Source organism: Medicago truncatula, chromosome 8 (genome assembly GCF_003473485.1).
Source record: "Medicago truncatula cultivar Jemalong A17 chromosome 8, MtrunA17r5.0-ANR, whole genome shotgun sequence".
NCBI lineage: Eukaryota > Viridiplantae > Streptophyta > Magnoliopsida > Fabales > Fabaceae > Medicago > Medicago truncatula.
In genome coordinates, this window is record NC_053049.1 from 5401558 (window position 1) to 5426356 (window position 24799).

The window sequence follows — 24799 nt, forward strand, 5'->3', positions numbered from 1 at the left end:
ACAAAATTGGACTTGGAATAAGAGATTTGGAGTGTGTACAATTATCATAAGAACTTCAGTCCAAAGAGCTATTTTCTTGAGTGCAAACTAATCTCATTCTCACCTCCTAAAACACAGGGGATACCAAAAACGGCTCTTAAAAACACAGCACTAAACAATTTTAGGTGTCGAATCTTCAAAAAAGTCATTCTCCGCTATAGAAGAACGCTTCAACGTATAAAGAAAGGCTCGCATCAAATTCTTTCACACAAAGTTGCAATCGTTTCAAAACCAACATGAACCCATCAAGAGAAAATTCGGCATCAATGGCGTTAGAAGGAATGAATAGCTTCTTTAATATTAAGGATGAATTTATTTCATTGAAGGAGGAAAATGGCAACTCAAAAAAGCATTTAATTTAATAGAATGTGGGTGGGAAGCGACCTGCTAAGCACACTTTTAATGATTGTTTTGGGAGGGAAAATCTTGAGGGACTAGGGTTAAGCAATTGCCTATACTAAGAAGCTTTTATATATATATATATATATATATATATATATATATATATATATATATATATATATATAAGTGAAGTGATAAGTGATAAATAAATTTAGGGTTAATAGTGATTTACCCCTGTAATATAGGTCATTTTCGAGTTTGTCCTCTGTAAAAAATTTGTTTTGGTTTTCGTCCTTGTAAAATTATTTTTTTCTAGAATACCAAAAATTCTGAAAATGGCCTATTAGGGGGTATTCTGGAAAAAAATAATTTTACAAGTACGAAAACCAAAACAAAATTTTTACAGGGGGTAAACCCAAAAATGACCTATATTACAAAGGTAAAACAATATTAACCCATAAATTTACGGATTAATGGTACATTATTGCCTCCCTTATGTCTACCAATCAATAAATAAAACCTATTATAATTTGATTTCATCTTTTTTCTAATTTACTCCCTTTGTCCCAAAATATCTAAGTTTTTTTTCATTTCCACACATATTAAGATAAATGCATAAGTGAAAGAGAGAGAAAAATGATTTTGAGTGTCCTTGTCAAGCATTGGTGTATTTACCATTATCATAAATACAAAGTGGAAGATATTGAATTGAGAATGATAAAAGTAGTATTAATTATAGTGTATAATTGAAAGAAGAAGAAGAAAAAAAAAAAAAAAATGCTAAGAGCATCTCCAATGGGGGGTCCTTACTTAACAAGGACCACTCCCCGTTAAGGACCCTCCATTGAAGGAAGAAAAAATGAGTCCTCGTTAAGGAACGGGCAACTATATAAGGAGCAATAAAATGTGTACTACTTGGTCCTACTTGCATAAAGGAGCAATAAAATGTGTATTACTTGTTCCCACTTGTAAAAAGGTGTAATAAGACATATTTAAGTACTTTTCATTGAAGTCCTTATTAGTGTATTGTCATTGGAGTCATTGAGTCATTAATATGTACTTTTATTAAAAAATTATAAATAAGTGATGCGTCACGTGGGGTCCATTTAAGGAGTCTTTGTTAGGGAACTACCATTGTGGATTTTCAAACAAGTTTAGAAGTCCAAAGAAGAAACTTTTTTTTTTTGAAAATTGTGTATTCAACACAAAAACTTTAAAAAGGAACATTTTCTACATATAATCAATAGTATATATATAAAGTAAAGTTTTTTTATGTCACGTGTCACTTCCACGTTTATTCTCAATATTATTATTATTTTTTATTTTTGCAAATCATTATTTTATTACGCATAAACATCTCAACAAACTTTTGATCTTATCCACTAAATATTTTATTTAATTTTTTATTGAATTATTAATATTTTATGTAAAGTAAATATCTCAACAAACTATATATAATACTTTCAATCCTATCCATTATATATTTCACTTCATTTGTTAAATAATTTTTGATTTAATGAATGAATGGCTACTTCAATTTGAGCATTATTTGTTTCAATAAATGTAGTTTTTTTATTTGTTTAAGAATTTACAAATTTGTTAATAAAAATTTGAAGGAAAATTTGTTATTTTTTTAAATTGATTTTTTTTCTTCGAATTTTCATCATATCCACTAAAAAATTCATACTACCAAAAAGTATTTTATTAAAGTTAGGGCCCGTTTGTTAAAATTTAAAATAAAAGTGATTTTGACATAAAATAATTTAAAGATTATAGTCTAAGAGTCTGTTTGTTATAGCAATTTTAAGAAAAAAAATCACTTTTTTAAAAAAAAAATAATCACTTTTAAGAATGTTGCATCCGTTTGTTACAACATTTTAAAAAAATCAGAATCTAAAAAAAATCTAAAAACAACATCAAATGAGAAGTTGTAGCTTCTCCAAAAATAGATTTTTTTAGAGGATAGAGAAAATATGGTTTAAAAGATTGAACAAATTTTGTAACAAAAAGTCTCTTTTATATAGTTGTATCCAAACAAACTAATTATTTGTTTAAAAAGATGATTTTTATTAAGGTAAACAAACGCAAAATAGATTCTGCTTTTTCCTAAAATCTCTAAATTATTTTATGTTAAAATCACTTTTATTTTAATCCGTAACAAATAGACCCTATATTTTAGAGATTTTATGAAAAATCAGAATCTATTTTGCCTTTGTTTAGTGTAATAAAAATAACTTTTTTTAAACAAATAATTTAGTTTGTTTGGATACAACTATATAAAAGGGATTTTTTTGTTACAAAATTAGTTCAATCTTTTAAAGCATATTTTCACTCTCCTCTAAAAAAATATATATATTTCTCATTTTGAAGCTGTTTTTAGATTTTTTTTTAAGATTATGATTTTTTTAAAAAGTTGTAACAAACGGATGCAACTCTCTTAAAAATGATTATTTTAAAAAAAAAGAAAAAAAAAGTGATTTATTTCTTAAAAAAAAAACTATAAGAAACGGTTTGTGGTACCTATTGATTAAAAGGTGATTTACATGTACTTAAAATATATTTTTTATTCTATTTGTGAGTACCTATTAAGATATTTGTCATGTATTAGTCTCTGGTAAATTTTATTTGCGGATACCATGCATACCAAATTTTGCTCATCTTTAAGTATATGTCTAACCTGAACAACGTCGGGTAAATACACTAGTTTATAAATAATTTCTTCTTTTATATCTTAACAAGTGTCTTTAGGATATTATTAGCATAATCCAAAAAATAATTAATATTGAATAGGAAACTGAGATTTGTTATAATATTTTTTTATGAACAGAAGTTGCTATTAAAATAAATCACCTTTTGTTTGAGAATAATTCATTTTAATACCAACAATGATTAAACTTGTACTATGACTTAATTGCATATTTGGTCATTTAATTTATTTGTTGTTTTTAATTTAGTCCCATAACTTATTAATGTTACATTTTGGTCTTTAAGTTAGACTTCGTTAACCAAATAAATCCTCTCCGTCAAAAATGCTAACACAATGTCTATAGTGGATACATGTTGTAAGTGGTCCACCAAAGACCTTAGTAATTTGTTTAATATTAATTATTTGATCTTTTAATCAAAATGGCAACCATTAGATCATGCATGTCTACTAGATCTAATAGTACACCATCAACATCTAATTTTTTTTATACATTTCTTTATCTCCTTCTTTACTCATCTTCTTCATCTTCATGAACATATTTGTACATTATTCAAAGAACTTTAAACAAACCCAGAAGAAAAAAAAAAATTAGGTGGCGTTTCATATCACTAGATTCTTAAAATTTTGTAGCTTTAATTCTTCAATGCACGCATAAAGCAAGAGATCACCAAATATTTTAAATTTAGGTGAATTAATTTTGTAATATTAGTTTCAACATAAAAAGTGTTAGAGGAGGTAAATTCAATATTGTTTTGATACATTGTAAAAGTCAATCGTACAATTATTCCTTTTTAACATTGACAGCCTACACATAAGGATGACACAAGGGACTTGCTGATGAATAGTTTTGATTTTTGTGAGGAAGACATTCATCTCACGATGGATGATGGAAACTACGGGAACCAAATTGAGCATCTTCATTCCGCATTGGCAATAGCTACAATGTTAGCCAAGTAAATGGAGGATGGTGATGTGTTGGTTTTCTTTTATAGTGGTGATCGTCGTAGAGCTAAAGGAAAATCACACATCACATCGTCGCTTCAGATGGCATTTGTTGTTAAAAGGACCAAAATGTTATAAGTTTTTTTTTACAAAAACATACCCAAATTATTTGTTGTTATTTTATGAAACTGAAAAGGATATGTGGTTTTAATTGAATTTTTTATTTGTTTTTGAAATAATTCTGATCGTTTATGAGTTTGAAGGTGTGGATCTAAGTTTAAAACTTATTATGAATTGAAAACAACAGAGAAGAGCTCAAAGAACAGCCACGAGTGAAAGAATTTCAAATGAAGATGTTGTGTTGTTGTTGATTCAATGAGAAGAGTGAGAGAGTGTAGGATCTTGTGTTTGTGTTTATTTTGGTTATGGTTATGTGAATGAGAAAGAGAAGACATAAGAGAGAAGAGAAGAAGAAGAAGAAAAAAAATAAGAGAGAAGAGAAGAAGAAGAAAGAAAAAAAAAAAAGAGATCCATTTTTTTTGGATTTTAATTTATCTTTGGAAAGGAGAAGAAGAAAGGCATAAAAAAAAAATTAGGTGTTGATGGCGTACTAATCAAGTAGACAGATATGATCTAATAGTTGTCATTTCGAGAGAAAAAAATCAAACGGTTAATATTAAACAAATTACTAAAGTCTTTGGTGGAACGCTTACAATGTGTATCCATTTTAGACATTGGGTTGACATATTTTGATAAAGAGAATTTAGTTGGCTAATAAAATCTAACTTAATGGACCAAAATATAACGTTAATAAGTAATATGATCAAAATGAAAACGACAAATAAGTTAAGGCACCAAGAATACAATTAAGACAACTTGTATAAACTCTTCTTGTGTGTAATCAGCAATGGCCCATTTCTTGATTATGTAGTTTCTTTGATGCTAAACTCAAATCATCATATCAGCTTTTTTTTAGTTTAAAGTTAAAACACCCAACATAAATTTAGGCAATCAGTATTAAATATATTTTTCATCGAACTTACCCAAAAAAACTCATTAAATGGATGATTTTTCACTTATTCTTGTAAAAGTTTTGTTTCAATTTGATCTTTGTTTGTTGTTAATTAGTTTGTTTTTCTTTTCATAGTCTTTGATGTTAGTTTGTTGTTGTTAATTATTGAGATGACAAAGACCAAATCACAAGAACTTTTATTTTCTAAGGAACCAAATTACAAGAACTAAACCGTAAAGCATTAGTATAGTCATATTACACTGACAAACAAAACTTGGACCTCCCTAAAAAAAACTTGGACCGAAATGTTATAAGGATTTATTACAAAATGTTTTTAATTTTCAAAAGATCAATGAAAGATCAAAATGAGGAAAAAAGTATCTATTTTGAAAAGAAAAAAAATTCTAAAGACAAATGAAAATTCGAATTATAAGAATTAAGAGCCAACAAAATAGATGAGAACATATTGTATTGTATATTCTCTTGTAATTTGAGGAATGTGGGCATCAATTACATCAAATGCAATTCTTAAAAAAAAAAAAAAAAAAAAAATCATAAAAGAAAATAATTAATAGTATTTAAGTTTGGCTTTCTCTATGGTACACATATATAGTAATTTTGCATCATATGAAAGTGTATTTTTTTACCCCTTAATCAATAAGTCTCATCTCATTTGATTAAATAGTGAGAATTATTAATCCAAAAGTAATTTGTACATGATGTAAAACGTATCTAACTTGCACATATTATTCACATACTATTGGTTGGGTAAAGCTTGCAATTCGCATGCATGCTAGTCTGCACATTGTCATGACAACATTCTTTTGGGGGTGCATTCAACATGTTGAATATATGCTTCGTTTTGGAAGTTGGAAAATAACAATTGATAATAAATACACAAGACAAAAATATCGTATCCGTTTCACATGACTGTTTTTATACCAAAATTTGTGCATAACATATTAGCATTAGTTTACAAAAGCAAATATCTAAAATATAAGCAAAAAATTAATCAAGTACTCTAAATAAATGTTTATCATAAAAGAACTTATATATAAGTTATTTCTACTATCGAAGAGAAAATGAAAGTAAAATCGTGTAAATTAAAAACAGTTTATGACCAGAAGTTATTTGGAAAAGCTTTTGATAATAAGCTAACAACTACTTCAAGACAGATATATGTCAAGCAATTCTAAACATATAACCAACACTTGAGATAAGTCCAAATAAGTTCTTATAAACACCTAAGCATCAAAGTTCATTGTGTTGGCAGAATTTAATTCCAAACCAATATTGATGCTTTAAATTACCTTAGTAATTTATTTTTTACCAACCTCTTCATTTGCTATGTTATTATGGGTCTAAAGTGTAGCTCAAATCTGGCTTTCTTCATCAAACAAATAAGGCTATTGAAAATGCACATGACATCTATAACAGAACACCGGTAATATACATCAAGTGCCATCGATTTCTTCTATCGCTGTCTAAAAAGAACCAATGAACCAAACCCAGATTTTGCAAATGACAAATTATGACAATCTAAAAAAAAAAAAAGGTACATGCTAAAACTCATGAACCAGCCAAGCAACCAGAAAAGAGAACCATTGAAGGAATCAGCTCAAATATATTCGAATCCAAAAACTTTTATTCCCTTTCCTTCGGACAAAGATTGGAGGCACATCATCCTTAGATACTTGGGATGGATTTTGATCGAATAAGGTTTTTAAGTAGAGCTTTCTCTTCTTCAATTTTCCGTTTCTCCTCTGAATCTTTTGGTTTGATATTTCTCTTCTCTTCCAATATCCACTTGAAGAGTTCCCGCTGTTGGCCTTCTGGAATCGGTTCTCTTTTAATCACGGGATTTGCAATTGGTGGCGGGGATGCAGATGTCACAGCAACAGGAGCTGTAGTATCTTTAACTGAAATTGGGGGTGCTGCATCTTTTTCCTCCACCTCAGTATCTTCCTTCTTTGTGCTTGTTCTTGCAAACAAATAAACTACAGATTTCAGACAATCATCAGATACAACATCAACAAGTTCAGGATAGGTTTTGACAGTGAAATTCACTCAAATTTAGAAAACGATCAGAAAAACCACATGGGTAAGATATGATATGCTGGCAGAGAAAGTAGTTCATTCAAAATATACAGACTAATCTCTCATGTTATATGTACTGACCTTTTCAGTATGTTAAACTATGTGTATACAGAATTGAGAGGCTAACTTAGCTAAATTATTGCTAGAGAATAAACTAGTAACAAGATCAACCAACACCTTTTGCTACTCAAGTGGATATCACACAAGGATGATGTCCATGATGTATCAGCTCAATGGAACATGTTTGACTTTATAAACTCAAGGGATGGAGTTCATATCCCTTTGAAGACAATTCTAAAATAGCCATTAGTGTCACTTTAACTAATGATAATTTATGCTTCCCCGATGTTTCTTTACAAAATCACAAGGATGATTTAAAATTGATGGCTCCTATTTGTTGCTAAAGAATGTAACTCGACAAGAAAGCAATTGGAAGATAGTGCATAAGAATACTAGTAAAAGTGGGTACTAAATTTAGAAAACTAACTGTAACTTTGCTATTATCAAATGTCCGTAATTTTGAAGTAAATACTAGGACATTGCATAGCTACTAACCAGTAGTTTGTCTATATGTAAAATAGTACCAGAAATGTGTATTTTGTATGTCTTTCATTTGATCTCCAGGCCTTTTATCCTCTATCTAATTTACTATCATGTACGGTAGTACAAGAGAAATTGCTTACACATGTGATTTCTCACAGACCTAAAACAAACATACTCAGGCAAAGGGCAATTGGTCATCTTCAGTAAGTTGTGAGGCAATTTCTGCAAGGTTATATTCAAAATATGTCCATTTGATGGAATTTAATACCATTTAGGTTTCCATGTATTAATTAGGAAAATTTTAACAATTATAAGACTACAGATCTTTTTCAAATATGTATATAGGATGATGTATTACGAAATTATAAGGATTACATCAAGTTGTGGTCAAACCTTGTTTGAATGGATCGATATAAAGACAATTATAAACCATAACAATGATTATAAAACCATAGAACCTTCAAAGTTGCAATGATGTTAAACTAGCAAACAGATCTTAGAAGTTAGAATGATGCTACTAAGAACATCAACTATTACATTATATATTAATAAAATAATAATCAAACAAGCATCACCATAGAAAAGACATAAGGTAGCCTCTTGTGTATCGGTAGAAGATGAAAATAAATAAAATAACAAAGAAGGAAATAAAAGGAAGAATACAAGAAGTAGATGATGAATGCTAGCTTCTAACCCCCTAGGCCGACTCCGTTAAACTCGGATTTCTGGCTATCCCACAAAGATGTGTCCCCTTCCTATTCTTAACGACCTCCCTTCATCCCATTTTTCCTGGTGCCCACTCAATTTCTACTTAGCATAACCATCCCACCCCCTAAGTCTCATCGGATTTGGATTCCATATGGTCTGGAAATCCGAAGTTAAGCAATCCAAACCGTCTAATACTCACGTCCTGACATTGTAAATTGATTTCAAATACCAAGTCCGCACGTGAATCATCCAATCTTTATCTAATGATTTTGACTGTGATTGCGGAAATACGTGATCCCCTGACTACATGGGATCCAGATTCAAGTCTCATCCAGTCCACAATGTCCACATATACCTTTTTCCCTTTTGTGGAACATACCTTCCACACATTAGGCCATGGCTTAACTGCTGCATTACTGGGCACTTAACATCAGTCACTAACTATATCGGTCTCAAACATTTATTTATTTTTTTTTATTTTATATTCAATATATGGCTGTTTATACTTTATATTATTCATGTAATTTGTCCCAAAAAATGATCAATTGTGGCGATCCCGCTATCTCCTTTTTGGGGTCGGACGCTCCGCGCCATTATCCGGGATTGACTACCTAGGTGCAGTAGAATCAGAAGATCATTAAGCCCACCTCTCCAATAAAAAAAATACTACAATAGAGCAGAACTTATGATCTCACTAACACCACCCTCGTGAATCAACTTGGCAAAGTCAAATGCAGCTCAATGGAACACCATATTGACCTTCCTGCCTCAACCAATATCAGCACATCAATTTTCGCGGATATTTTCCACAAACAAACATGGGCAAGGTAAACCAAACCATATAACACTCAACTTGTAGTTTCAAGTTAGCTTCCCCCATTTCTCCACAAACAGAATCAAATATTCAAGGATGTCACCCAATGCAATTTCAAAGTGAAAAAGAAAAATTACGACCAGTTTAGTTTGATAAAACATCACCTTAACTTTCATTTCCTATTTTACTTTTAATTACAAAAACATCAGGTTATTTTATTTTTAAGTTTGCTTTCTTTTCCTCCTTCTATGTGATCAATAAGTGATAATACAAAAGTTGGGTAGCTCAGCTGATTTGAGCTAAGGGATAAGGAGTTGGAGGTCTGAGTTCAAACTCGGATGAAAGAGTAAATATAAATCTAACAATTAATTAATGAAATTAGCCGTTAAAAATAAATAATACTAGCAACCATGAGGTTGGATAGCTCAACTGTTTTGAGCTAAAGGTCAAAGGAACTTGAGGACCCCGGTTCAAACCTGGTGAGTGAAAAAAATACTAACCTAACAACTTTTTTGAGCTAAAGGTTAAAGGAACTTGAGGACTCCCGGTTCAAACCCGGTGAATGATAAAAATACTAACCTAACAACTAAATTATTAACTTTGGCCATTTAAAAAAAAAAAAAAACAATAGGAATTGAAGCTAACATTTTCATGAGAGAAAAAGGAAACTTAGATTACTCTTCAACCTAAAAGATCTAGCACATCACTACAACAACAAATCATAATCCAAAAGAACAAAATTAAACAAGTGTCAGTAAAATCAAACCCAATTTCACAAGTTCATCCATCATCAAAAGGGGGCAAAAACTTAACCGAAAAATCGAATTTTTAGCTTTTTGGGTTGTAGAAAAATTACCTCCAATACCAAAATTGACAGCCAATAGCATAGGCCAAACGAACTTGTAGCGCTTAATGAAGGGTTCCTTAGGCAGCGGCGGAGGTGGAGGAGGAGCCGTTTGAGTCCCCATTGACGGCGGCGAAGAGAATTCGTTCGATTTCTGTTGGCCTCGAAATTGCTTCAGCTGCGCTGTTACAAAAAAAAAAAAAAAAAAAAAACAATGAATCGAAACAAGAGAGAAAAAAATCCTTCAAGTGAGAGGAAAAAAAATAGTACATTTTTTGGGTTTGTGATTATATAGTTTTGGAGAAGAAGCATGATCAGCACTACCACCACCTTCACTCATTCTTTTCTTCACTTTTACCCTAATTACCAAATCACATTTAAGACTCTATTTGAGTTAATAGAACATAACAGACGAAAACAGAAAGAAATGTAGTCTTTAAACCACTACAAAATTTTTTGTCCGATCTACAGATGATTTAAAATACCAAAATAAAATTTTGTTCATCAAAATTCGTACAAGACAAAAAAAAAATGTTCGATATTATAAAAGTTTATTATTTCTTATGTTGTGTTGTTTTATCTTAAATTGTTATATTAAATACTTACATTTTTGCATATCAAAATTCAAATGTACCCTACCCTAACTATCGGTGGCATTTAGGGTGGGTGAGGGAAAGAATTTCTCATCGAAAGATACTTTTAAACCATTAGATCAAATAAAGACTATGGTAATATCATAGTCTCTCAACATTAGATTATTTTTTCATTATCTTCCATCATGCTTCTCTCTCCATGTCTTACTCACTCACCACCAACAACAACAATAACAACAACAACCTCTCAAATCCATTTGTTCCTCCCAACACTATTTTTTTACACTATTTTTCACCATCTTTGTTTCTCCTATGTGTCCTCCCTTCCCCCACCACCATCAGTACCACCACCAGCAACCTCAAGATTTAATTTCACCTGGTTACCACCGTAGTTCCTAATACAATAGCTTTAATCACCATTTAAAAAAAAAACAAAAATATCCGAGATTCACAATTTCTAGCATTTTTGTGGAATGACCCAAATCTAAATTCACAACAGTTCACATTCTCCATCCAAGATCCGAAGAAAATCAAAAGATATGTTCAACATAAATGAGCCACGTTTATATTGGTTCCCCTTTGCTGGATTAAGCAACTTTAAAGAACATTAAACAGCATATAAAAGAATCAATTGAAGGAATCAATGAGTTTTCAGAAATTAATGGGTTTTTACTTTTTAGAAATTAATAGTTAATTATATTCATTTTCGTTTTTGTTTTCAGAATCAGAAATTAATGGATGAGAGGCTCGAATTGGACATGCAATAGAGGTTAAAGTTATTGATGGTGGTGTAGGTTAATTGCACGTTTTAAAATCTGAGGTTGAAGACAAATGCAAAGAAATAATATAGTAATGACAGACCATCATAAAATATGTGCTCCTCTTTAATCTAATGATCAAAAATTACTTTCCCGTGATGGAAAAATCATTCCTTCATCCACCCTAAATGCCACCCTAACTATCAAGAATGAGTAAAAATATCTCTTAAAAAATATATGAATAAAAATGTATTTACTGTAGGGACCAAAAATGTCTTTAATGAATTATAGTGTATTCAATTCAATTATTCTCACTACATGAAGAACTTTAGTGCTAACTTTGAACTTAACGTGGTCTCAGAACAATGTACCTTATTATCTATACCCTAATTGCAGAAAACTACACACTGTTACTGATAGCGTATCATTATATTTAATCTTTTAAAAAAGTTATTTTAAATTTAAGTAAAGTGAGAGAATAAGATGGTGGATTCTAGGGTGAGGGTCCAATTAAGTCCTTCACCGGTGGACCACGAAGGAAATACCGTTGGATGAAATGAATGGTTCCGATTTGTTAAAAATAATATTGAGAACTTTTACATTTGTTCACACACAATTTTCTCCCACATCTTCCCTTCTCCTTCTCCTTCTCCTTCTCCTATCACTTGGTGATCTTCCATCACCCCACCCTTCATTTTTATCAAATCAGATAACCTCTCACCATAACTTGAGCATAATTTTTCCTCCTACTCCACCGATTCATGAAAATTGTAGTATATTGCATTCCAATTTTGTGTTGAATATTACTTGGTTCAAAAAAGGATGAGTCCAATTAGGTAGTTTGGTGTTGTTGCAAGGGTCAAGATATACATATTGCTAATTTAATTCCATTCCACGCCATTGCCATGCATCATCTACTAATTAATTAAGCCTTCGTCTTCATTTTTTATTTCATGTCAAAGCTTATTTAAGCAATTCAGAGAATAATTAATTGGACGGAGAGAGAAGAATCAATAAAATAGGGAAAAAGAACCATACTCGGATGACGGTGAGAGGTTCCCCAATATGAGAAAAATGAAGGGTGGAGGTTGATGGAAGCCTGACACGAGGAAGGAGAGGGGAAGAGATCATGGGACAAGATTGTGCGTAAACAAATGTAAATGTTCTCAATATTACTTTTAACAAATCGGATCAATTCAATTAATCTAACGGTATTTCCTTCATGGTCCACCGATGAGGGACTTAATTGGACTCTCACTCTAGAATCCACCGAATAAGACCGTCTCCACCGGGGTCTCAAATTTAAAGACTTGGTACCTATTAGATACTTCAATGGGTCTTAGAATATTTATAGTCTTAATTACCTTTTTGGTCCTCTAACTATTTAATTGGTATCGGATTGATCCTCTACCTAAAATTTGATTTATTTCGGTTTTCTAAGTTTCTCACCGTTACTACATTTAGTCCTTTCTGTTAGTTTTATTCAAATAAACGTTAGGGTTTGTGTTATGTGGGTATCTGACCTCCTGTTTCACACATACATATGAACCATAACAGTTACCAATAATATCGGTCATTATTTAATTATAATACCTTAACTAGGCATAAGACCAAAATGATACTAATAAATAAAGTTAGATGACCCACATAACACAAACTCTAACGTTTATTTGAATAAAACTAACAAAAGTGACTAAATGTAGTAACGGTGAGAAACTTAAAGGACCGAAATAAATCAATTTTTAGTTAGAGCACCAATCCGATACCAATTATATAGTTAGAGGACCAAAAAGATAATTTAGCCATATTTATATTAACCGCTAATGCACGGTTGGTTTCTGCTTAGTTTATGATTTGTTTCATCCTATATGCAGAGAATATAACGAGAAATCCCCATTGAAGGGTGTGATTGTTGTTGTAACACATTGAATTTGACTAAATGAAAGACTCTCAATACAAAGGATGAGGATCAATTATACGTAGATCCAAAGTGGAATAAAAGGAAACCATGTCTAGTGAAATTAATTAAATGATTAATGCTTGGCTATTATTATGAAGAAAATAGAAAATAGAGAGGGGGAAATGACGATTCAACCTTCTACCTCTAATTTAGAGGAGAAAAAAATTGCAGCATTAGACAAAATGGAATTATGTTATATTTCATTCACATCCATTGCATCATTTCATTATTTCAAATTGCAAGCAAAAGGTAACATCCAACTTTCACTGGCAGCATAATAAAAATATTCGATTTTTTCTACATAGTAAAATGGTGAATATGGACCAACATGATCAATAGTAATGGGTTCTTCCATCACATCTTTTTTGTAAACTACCTTTGTAATGTATAGCTCTTTCTTTTTTTTGTGCCATCAATTTCTTGTACAATTGTCTAGTAAGAAAGAACCCATGAGTCAAACCCAAATTTGCAAATTGCAAATAATGACAATCTAAAAAAATATGTACAGTCTAAAACTCATCAACCAACCAAGCAACCAGAAAAGTGAACCATTGAAGGAATCAACTCAAGTATATTCAAATTAAAAAAAAAATTCCCTCTTTCCTTTGGACAAAGATAGGAGAAACATCATCGTTAGATACTTGGGATAGATTTTGACCGAATAAGGTTTTTAAGAAGAGCTTTCTCTTCATCAATTCTCTGTTTCTCCTCTGAATCTTTTGGTTTGATCTTCCTCTTCTCTTCCAATATCCACTTGAAGAGTTCACGTTGTTGGCCTTCCGGAATCGGTTCTCTTTTAATCACAGTATTTGCAGTTAGGGGCGGGGACACAGATGTCTTGACAACAGGAGCAGTAGTATCTTTAATCGAAACGGGAGTTGCATCTTTTTCATCATCCACAGTTTCTTTCTTCTTTGTGTTTGTCCTTAAAGCCCAATAAACTGCAGAGTTCAAACAATTATCAGTCACATATCTAGCAACAAGTTCAAGATAGGTTTTGACAATAGAAATTCACTTAAGTGAACTAGAGTTCGGATCAGAAAAACCAGAGTTAAATTTGATAGTTAAAAATGTGACATGCTAGCGGAGAAAGTAGTTCATTTAAAATATAATTGACTAATCTCGTGGTTATATACCCCAGTTAGTGGGATAAGGATTGGTTGTTGTTGTTGTTGTTGTAATCTCGCGGTTATATATGCAAGGATGACTTCAAATTCCCTCGAGGACGGTTGTAAAATGGTCATTAGTATCACATTAATTAATAATAATTTCTTCCACAATGTTTTAAAAAAACACAAGGATGACTTCGAATTGATGGCTCCTATTTGTTGCTAAAAACTGTAACTCTAGAAGAAAGCAATTGGAAAACAGTGCAAAAGAATACTAATAAAAGTGATTACTAAACAGTGTTATCAGATATCTGCCTTGGTGGCGCCATGGCGGATAGTGGCGGCGGACTTTTTAACAACTTCCATGACCAATTTGCGAAGGATGGTGGCACCAAGGTGTTTTAAGGCAAGATATGAGGGCTCAAAATGGCGGATTTTCGGGTTTCTTCCATCCGCAAGCGATAATGCTGTAACTCAATTTAGAAAATTAATTTAGGAAGCGAACTTGAAATTTATTATCAAAACCTAAATGCAGCTAGCCATATTTTGAAGTAATTACTTGAAGATTAGATAGCTAGTTTACATGTAAAATAATACCCTAAATGTGTACTTTGATTTGATCTTCAGGTCTTTTTTCCTCTATCTAATTCACTGAGTTTAAAAACGTCCATTTGATAAAATGTAGCACTATTTAATTTTTTACCCAGGGAAGTTTTAACAAGTAAACAGCTATAGATCTTGTGCAAATATACATATATAGGATGATGTATTGATGGCTTATAGTTATAAGGATTACAGCACGTTTTAGTCCAATCTATAGCTTCAAACATTAGTAAGGTGTGAGCTAGATTATTGTTGTAGGTCAAACCTTGTTTCAATGAATCAACATAAGGAAAACTATACATTATAACAGTAACCGTCAAAACAATAGAACCTTCAAAGTGCAATGATAGAAATTATGCTACTTACTACTAACAAACTCAACTATCATAATTAAGAAACTCAACTACCGTAATTAAGAAATAATGCTACTACTAGAAACAGATCTTAGAAACAATGCTACTACTAACAAACTCAACTATCATAATTAAGAAAGTGAGAATGAAGGAATCATCACAACAGTAAAGACATAAGGCATCCATCCTATGGTACAAATCCGAACACAAATAACATGAAAGAAGCAAAAGTATTCAGAAACATGAATGTATCGGTAGAAGATGAAAATAAACAGATTCAGAATAACAAAGAAAATAAAAGAAACAACACTAGAAATTGCAGATTCTGTTATACTCGGATATATGGCTATCCCACAAAGTGCCCCCTCCCTATTCGTAACCGCCTCCCTTCTTCCCACTTTTCCAGTACCCCACTCAATTTCCACTCAGCATAACAATCTCATCCCCTAAGTCTCCTCAGATTTAGATTCCCTACGGTCGGAAAATTCAAAGTCAAACAATCTAAACTGTCCAATGCTCACATTCCGACTTTGTAAATTGATTTCAAAAACCAAGTCAGAACGTGAATCATACAATCTTTATGTAATGATTTTGATTGTGTGATTGTGGAAAATACATAATTCCTTGACTACAGGGTATCCAGATCCAAGTCTCCTCCACACCACCTATACCTTTTCCCCCTTTTCTGGAACAAACCTTTCCATATCTTGGGGCCATCATTTAACTGCTGCATTTTTTATTTTATTTTTAAACTTGGTATCCGGCCCAAGGACCAACTAATCTTATGGGCCCAATCCCACCATCCACTTGCACGGCCACATATAGCTCTGTACGGGACTTAGCTGATCAAAATTGGCATATGGGAGAATCAAACTAGAGAGACCTTGAGAGGAGCACACTCCAAGGTCCCAAGCTAACACCGCTATGCTAACATTTAACTATTGCATTAACGGACAATTAATTACAAAAAACATCATGATCATGAATCATAAATTATTCTCCAACATGAACTATCTAGTACAGCAACAAGTCAAAGAAATCAAACCCCATTTCACAAACTCACCAATCATAAAAAATGACTAAAAACCTAACCTAAAAAACTAATTTTTAGCTTTTGGGGATTTAGAAAAATTACCTCCAACACCAGCCAAAAGCACAGGAAAAAAGAACTTGTAGTGCTTAATAAAGGGTTCCTTAGGTAGCGGCGGCGGAGGAGGAGCCGTTTGTGCCCCCATCGACGACTGCGAAGAGAACTCGTTCGATTTCTGCCCTTGAAATTGCTTCAGTTGCGCTGTTACAAAAAATATAAATTATGAATTGAAAGCAAAAAAGAAGAAAAATTCCTCAGAGAGAAAGAGAAAAAAAGAATACATATTTTGGGTTTGTGATTATAAAGCTTTGGAGAAGAACCGTGATCAGCACCACCTTCACTCATTCTTTTATTCACTTTTACCCTAACTCAGATCACACTCTACTTGTCTTGCAATACAACCAAACTCTTTTGTTTTTTCATTAACTTTCTCACCAAGTTTTCTTTAGTTTTTTCTTTTTTCTTTTTTAAGAAAAAAATAATATTATTATATGTCTCACACAACCATAATATCAACATTGTTAGATTTGATATATGTAAGGATAGTAAAAAACTTGTAGTTACATACACGGGATATGTATCCTAACATATATTCGTGCTCCTTATGTAATGGATGTATGAATATAGATTTAACGATAGTATATATGAAATTCGTATTTATTAATAAATTAACTATATTGCTTAAATATCTTTAACTAAATATACAAGTTTCATTTTAAATTGAAAACCTAGATATTGTTTATGCTATTCTTCTCGAGCAGGCCTCTTGAAATTTCACCGTAACTCAGATTTTTTTATGCTTTTGTGGAATGTAATGGACTTTATTTTGATTGTAAAGGAAATGTATGAATGTTATTATATTTTGGTAAAAATGAAATGAATGTGATGATCTATTGTTGTTAAATTGAGATGAAATAATGTGATGAATTCGCTTCTTAAATTTTAGGTAAATAAATAAAGGATTATACAAATCATTTAAAAAAAATGTTCTCGGTGGATATCCATAAATACCTACAAGTACTTGAAATTTGTGGAATACTTGTTGTTTATACTTAAAAATAATTATCATATTAGCCAACATCAATAAATAGATGATTGAACTTTAGGCAAGGAAACTTCCCGGTCAATGAAAGGTTAGGCAATTTCTCAAGTCAGCCAAGAGGGTATATGGGACGTAAGAACCTCATACTGAGTCATAATTAAGTGGGATTGGACAATAATGCATAAAATTCATGTTTTCTTGTTTGTAGTGCCATTAACTAAAAAGAGGGTGAAAGAGCAATCATGTTCATAGTGGAGTTGCGGACCAAAAGTTTTGTCAATGAATCATGCCATGAAGGGAGAAACTCATAGTCGAACACGGGGCACCATAAACTCCTGAATGAGGAAAACTAACACACTACCCACAAAACTAGCTTAGCAGAGCCTATACAATTAAGGTCACGTTGTTTGGCTAATATGCATAATTTAGAGACATCCAATTAAACACAAAACTTATTTTGCTATATTTACATATCTTTACCGGTCTTCCTTTTTCTATCTGTTCATGTATTTCTTGGTGTAGCTAAAAAAACGTTTTGGGAAATTTTTCGGTTAAAAAGGAAAATATAGTAAAATGAGTGTGAGCCCCGTGATTTATTTATTTTTGTTGAAAAGGGTGCGTGATAGCCATGGAGGAGAAGAATTTCATTAAACATTGACTGTTTCTTTTCCAACCCTATGGTTGTACAATATATCTCTTAAAATTGCTCACATTTTTTGGACTAAATCGATTTGGATAATGAGACCAGTATACCTCTCAATATTCCTCCATTGGTCTTTGATGGTATTTTGTTCAAGTAATTTTGGATTAAATCATCATTTTCTCGTATCATTAATGAAGGATAATTTTATAAAATCATTTATACTTGCTTTTTCACATATAAAATTAACTATATTTTTAATTCGTATGGAATAGTTAAAGATCTATGATTTAAGATGGAGGAAATAACAATCAGTAATGAGTAGATTTTTTATTTGGTACAATAGAGGGATATCTACAACAAAATTTTATTGACTCAAACAAACCATGTTACATGATAAAAAATCATTCCTTGAAGTATGTGTAACCAAAATTCTAGTTGAGCATAAAATGTGAAAATTAAAACATTTCATAAAACTACATATTTTCATCACTTTTAGACAGACAGGAAGAATAATTCATAAAGATTGTTGAAAATCCTCGACTGGCCCAGAAAAAGATAAAAATATTAGAGATTCTTTTGATGCATTTTATTTGCAAAATGTTATCTTAGGACATGATTGAATTTCCTTTTTAACTAGTGATGGGAGAACTTGAGACACATTCCAACTACATTCTATTTCATGCTAGAAATCTAAACCCATTCATGTCCTTACAAATGAAAAAATGTTCATGTCGTGGTCCCATAGCAAAAGATATTGTTCTGAGAAGCACACAATCAAGAGATGATAATGCAACAATATCCTTTGATTCTATGTAATAATATACTTATAGATTTGTATTGTAATTAAAAAGTGTACCCAATCACTTGAAGTAACAACAATTAATAATATGAAATTGTGTCCCTTTGGATTTGACATTCGTAATGCATTTGATTTCTTAAATTTTATCCACAAATTTAATTTGTTTGAAGAGAATAGAATATGTGATGAACTGATGATAGGGTTTGATTGTAACATCACATTCATGGATAAGGCATAGGCAAATAGATAATGACTCATAAATTGAATGCTATCTATCTTCTCAAGTTGTAACTACATATTGATGTTCATTTGGATCAGGTATGGGAGGTTACCCATTCTATCAACTTTATAGATATGTTCATAGTTATTGTATGGTATTACACTTGATGAATATGTGACATTCACATTCCTTTCAGCCAACAATAATAATTTAAAAAATAAAAAAAAAAAAAAAAAAAGAGTGGTATTCTCTTTGCCTTGGTAGATAGTCTTTTTTTCTTTTTTGAAAATTGGAAGAAAATAAAAAGTGTTAACGTTTAGAAGTAGGATAGTGGTCCAACAACTTTAAAGTACCAGCAATACATAGTTTCTCTTTCCCACCCAAAGAAGCATAAAATTAATCTTTGCAATATTGATTAAAGAGTATTGTTCAATTTAACTCAATATTATCTTTTATGTCCGGTTAGTTTGGTTAATTGGACACATGGTCCTTGTTGGCATTGTCTAGTTGTGAGTCAATGTGAATTGACACTCAACAAAAGAATTGCACAATGTTTAGAATTTAGAACATGGGATTGGTCCCATCACAACTTCCAAAAGAACAAAGCAAAACAAAATCATAATGAAATTAACTAATGACATTGAGTTATATGTAAGCAATTAGTTTGGTCTATAAGATCTTCAAAACTTAGAGGAAAATCCTATTTCAAGGAACTATGGTAGTTGAACTAAAAGTATATGCATCATGCCAACTATGTCTAACTACCTTCATTTTTTGGGTCTCAATCAAGCTTAACTAAAATAGGACCAACGGATTCTAGCTAAGTACAATTATGTTTACTAACTACCGAAAAAGGAGGTATATTACGAATAGAAACTTCTAATGATGTAAAAGAGTTAGTAACTTGGGAAAATATCAATATTATAATTTAGAGCATATTTTTCCTTAAATTCACTAATGACAAAGTTAGGTATAGTTCAATTAATGACCTAAGATCTCAGATTAGTACAGTGATTAAAAAATGTAACTAAAATTTAAAAAGATAAGCTAACATGACACAGGTCATATATATAGTATAGAGTAGTGAAAGGTACATCTCAATTACTAGCACTAATAATAAATACTTGATCACAATAGTATAGATGGAAATTTATAATATTATTGTTCTTGTGAAATGAATGGCTGCTTATTTTTTTTAGGGAGAGTGATGCAAGTGCTTATCTGCCTTATAGATTAGAAATGGATTGAGATGAGAGGGAAACAAATGCGTGACTCACATTAGGAGATAAGGGGCCCCTTAGTTATCATTCTCATTATAACCCAACCAAAAATTAAGATTCTAATCATGGTTTTATTGCTTTTGCAAAAAACAAAAAAAAAAAAATTATCATATTTTATCCATATAAAAGTGTTTTCATCTATCTTATTTTACAAATTGGGACAAATGTATACCGTTAAACATCTATCACAATACCAATAATCCTAGAGTCTTCAAACTTGTGGTACAAAATTTGAAAACAAGTTAAATTGGTTGAAATTTTTTTTTTTTTGTATTTTCACAAATTCAAGGACTAATTTATTATAAGGAAACATTGAAAGATTAATACGTTACAATCTTTTAACTTATATGATCACATAAGATATTTGACCTATATAATAATAACTTGGGGTGTTGTGCATTTTCTTCTTTGATAGTGAATGATGACAATTAATTCAAATCTCCACCAAACACAATATAAAAAACAAAGTGCATGCATGCACATATATTTTAAAGAAAGCTTAGAGAAGAAGAAAAAATCAGGATGTGCATTTTAACAAAAGGAAATCCCAGTTAGCCCTCCTTTAAACAATTATATTACAATATGAATATGAATATGAATGAATTGTCATCAATTTAGTATTGAAAATAAAAAGGTACTATTATGTACGACGCCATAAGTCTTTGATGCTTCAATATGATAAGATGACAAACACAATCATGTTTACCGATTTATTGATTAAATTTGATTACCGTGTAGAACTAGATCTTAATTATTATAGTACTCAATATATTAGTTTAGACTTGATTCACTATAACTCCATCCCAATCCAAACTCTCACACTTATGTTGAATTTGAATTATGTAGCTTGTTCATAACCATGTTATAGTTATAAAGTAAAGTATATACCGTCGTTTAGTGAAGATTAATCTCTATAATAAAATCAATAAACACGAATTCTCTCTTCTTAACTAATTTTCTTTAAAACGTGTATCAAACCGTTAACCATTTGCTTAAGTGTTCGAAATCCCCGACACTCAAAGCAACATGTATAATGTATTGTTGTAGCTTGGTTTAAATTACACATTTGATGTAATTGGATTGGATAAGAATTGCAATTGGTCCCTCTTCATCTGTCCCATGCATGCACTTTATTCATGCCCTCACATTTTAGCGACCACTATTTTGTTGGATAAATTAGACCCTACCAAATCCGATCGATGACAAGTGGTGGTGACGGGAGAGATGCAAAGAAGCTTAGCAACAATATCCAAAGTGGGAGTGTATACGTGGCAAACTCATCCTTTTATAAGATAAAATCTTCTTAGTTATATTTGAATTTGAGAAAACAAGATAGTTTAATTTTGACTCGCTTAAATATGTTTTTAGTCTCAATAAAATTTTAAATAATATCTATTTTTTAATATAAAAAAAAATTAACTATTAGTTTCTACAATATTTTCCGTCAACAGTTTTAGTTCATATAAAATAAAAATATAGATTGAAGTTTTATCAGAATACTACCACACTTTAAATATAGTATGTTTTATGTGTAAATGACTTCAAAATTTGATTTTTAAATTTAAATTTTTGTAATTTTAATTTCTTGAACTTTTGACACTTAAAAATTTATATTTGATTAATTTTTTAAAATATATATATATATATATATATATATATATATATATATATATATATATATATATATATATATATATCCTCATAGGAGATATCAGATATATGTATAAATATTATGCAGGTTTGAGAAAATTTATTCAAAAAATTTGAATGATACACATGAATCAACTTAATAGTAAGGACTAAAACAATTGACCGAAAATATTGTGGGGAGTAAAAGTTGAAAAAAATTATATGAACTAAAACGAAATTTTGAAATTTTATAAGAAATAAAAAAACATATTCAATCTTGGTACCATGTTTCCATATTAATTAGGGACCTTAGATCTCATATTAGTACCATGATGAAAAAAAATAATGAGCTAAATACGTGATTAGATCAATTTATTTTAGAATTGAAAAGGTTAATAAACTTTTTTGAGAGTAAAAATTAAAATACTTTTTGACAAAAAAAATTAAAATACTTTTAATCTACCATGCATACTGATATCTTTGTCACTATGAAGTCTGAAAACAATTGTGAGTTTGCGAATTTTAGTTGTTTTCAAATTAATTTCAAACAATGATCACAAAATATTTAACAAACTATATGACTATTGGACTGATTAATAGTATATCTAATCATAATTTTCAAAATTCAACATTTTGCAAAGTATAAGTTAAACACACAATCACATTGCTGACAACAAAATTGGATTGTCACCAATTAATGTACAACATGACTAGCATGTGATATTTTCAAATTAATTAGGTTACCGGCAATGAACATGCTGCAGGTATGTTAATTTAATTGATTAATTAAGCTCATAAAGGAATTTTTGTGATGAACTATGAAAGATAAATGAGCTGGATTTGTATTATGGTCAAGAAAATGGTATTGCAGGTCATAAAATCATACTATATGGGAGCAATTAATATGGCTAACTAAGTCCACTCTAGTTGTTTAGAAATAGAAACTATAGCTGATGAATCACAGCTAATAAACAACTACTAGATGGTGATTGAGTAGGGTACCTCTAGTACTATTTGTGTTTTGTTAAAATTAACATCTCAACAAACATAGCAACAAGTGACTTATTTTCTTTTCAATTAGATATTGAGATTAAAGTTTAAAGGTTGGAGAAGAAATTGACTTGAAGTTACTATGATATGAAATTTGAAGTGAAACCATGAAAAGTTGCAGCAGCAATAGAATAAAAATTAATTAGTGGAAGACAGAGCATCTAATGAAATGCCTTCTTTTAACAAGTTGCTTTGACTTTTTGCATAGTTCCATGTGAAACATGATGGATGTATGTTTGAGATATGACTTGGCCATAAATGTATAAAGATTAGGAAATGTTAACTTGTGTCTATAACTAATTTATCATTTAAAAAACTTATTTTATAAAAGATATTAAAAAGTTATAAATATTTCATACTAATACAAGCTTGATCTTAGCCTCAAATGCCACTTTAAAATCAAAAGTTTGAAATTCAAATTGTGTTTTTTTTTCAAGTTAAAAAAAGATTGTACCTAAGGATAAAACTTATTAAATCTCAATAAAAATAGAGTTAAAATTATAAAACATTGTCTCAAGATACCCATAATTGTGTTAGATGACCCACTCTGACTCTATTTTTTTATAAGATGCAAATAACCTTAAAAATTAAGTTCGAAAGCCCATATTTTTCACGAGGATGAATCATCTCGTTCTCTAATTCTCTTCTTCTCCCTCCTTCTCCATTTTGTATATTTTTCTCTCTAAATTTGAGAGAGAAGATCAAAAGAGAGAAAAAAAAGGTGAGAGAATATCAAGAGAGAGAAATACACAAAATGAAGAAAGAGAGGAGAATGTGAGAATAAAATAATCTAAATCTATTATTCATTTACTCATTCTACACTTCATTTTCTCTCTCTATATCTATCATCCTAACACATCATTGTTCTATCATATCTATCAAATTAGTCTATTTATTTCTTCCTCTCTTAGTGGTAGATTAGTTATTGGTGTCTAAAAATTATTTTCCCAAATTAAAGGGCTTGTATGCAATTTTTCATGCTTTAAAGTATGCTATTAAACCACCTATAGAGTAAGTACACCTTAAATAAAAGTAGCATATTTAATAAATTGATAAAAATATAAAGTTACTTCCTTTTCAAAATATTGTACGTATTTGTAAAAGAAAATATATCTTGTACCCATTAAAGAAAAAATCCTCGAAAAAAGTACTACTAATGGAGTACAAATTTCAAAATCTGGTGTCACTTTTGGAATTGCATGGCATAGATGTGCGTCACGCAGTCAAACGAGATGTCATCTTTCATTTTTTATGACCGCTATTGTCTGACCATTTTTTAACTATGGTATGCCATGTTAATTAACTTACTTAAATGTTTATTTGAGTTTTAACATACTAAATAAGTCATGAGACATATATTTAAATAGATTATAACAAAATTAATATATCAATGAGATTATGCATCATTTTGATATTTAACATAATATTTTAGAGAATATGACTTATAGGATATCATATTTCATGACCACTTGTTGGCTCATGTGGACATGGAGAAAGAAAACGATTTTTTGAAGAGGATTTACAACAACCGATTAACCATGTCTTGACGATCTAGAATTTTACTAGAGAGATAGACTTGTGTTCGACTCAACCGCATCATCGCAATCTTCAAAGAAATGAGA

The 24799-nt window shown here is 30.6% G+C and overlaps 2 protein-coding genes across 2 annotated transcripts; both read right to left on the bottom strand.

The window, feature by feature from the left end:
* Nucleotides 1-6395: 6395 nt before the first annotated feature.
* Nucleotides 6396-10484, bottom strand: LOC25500441 (uncharacterized). Its single transcript, XM_013588859.3, has 3 exons — nucleotides 10319-10484; nucleotides 10061-10231; nucleotides 6396-7039 (listed from the first exon to the last, which is right to left on the bottom strand). The coding sequence occupies exons 1-3, from the start codon at nucleotides 10386-10388 to the stop codon at nucleotides 6729-6731; spliced, it is 552 nt and encodes a 183-aa protein (XP_013444313.1). The 5' UTR covers nucleotides 10389-10484; the 3' UTR covers nucleotides 6396-6728.
* Nucleotides 10485-13557: 3073 nt separating this feature from the next.
* On the bottom strand, nucleotides 13558-16955 carry LOC25500442 (uncharacterized). Its single transcript, XM_013588861.3, has 3 exons — nucleotides 16796-16955; nucleotides 16560-16715; nucleotides 13558-14300 (listed from the first exon to the last, which is right to left on the bottom strand). The coding sequence occupies exons 1-3, from the start codon at nucleotides 16857-16859 to the stop codon at nucleotides 13993-13995; spliced, it is 528 nt and encodes a 175-aa protein (XP_013444315.1). The 5' UTR covers nucleotides 16860-16955; the 3' UTR covers nucleotides 13558-13992.
* Between the last annotated feature and the right edge of the window lie 7844 nt (nucleotides 16956-24799).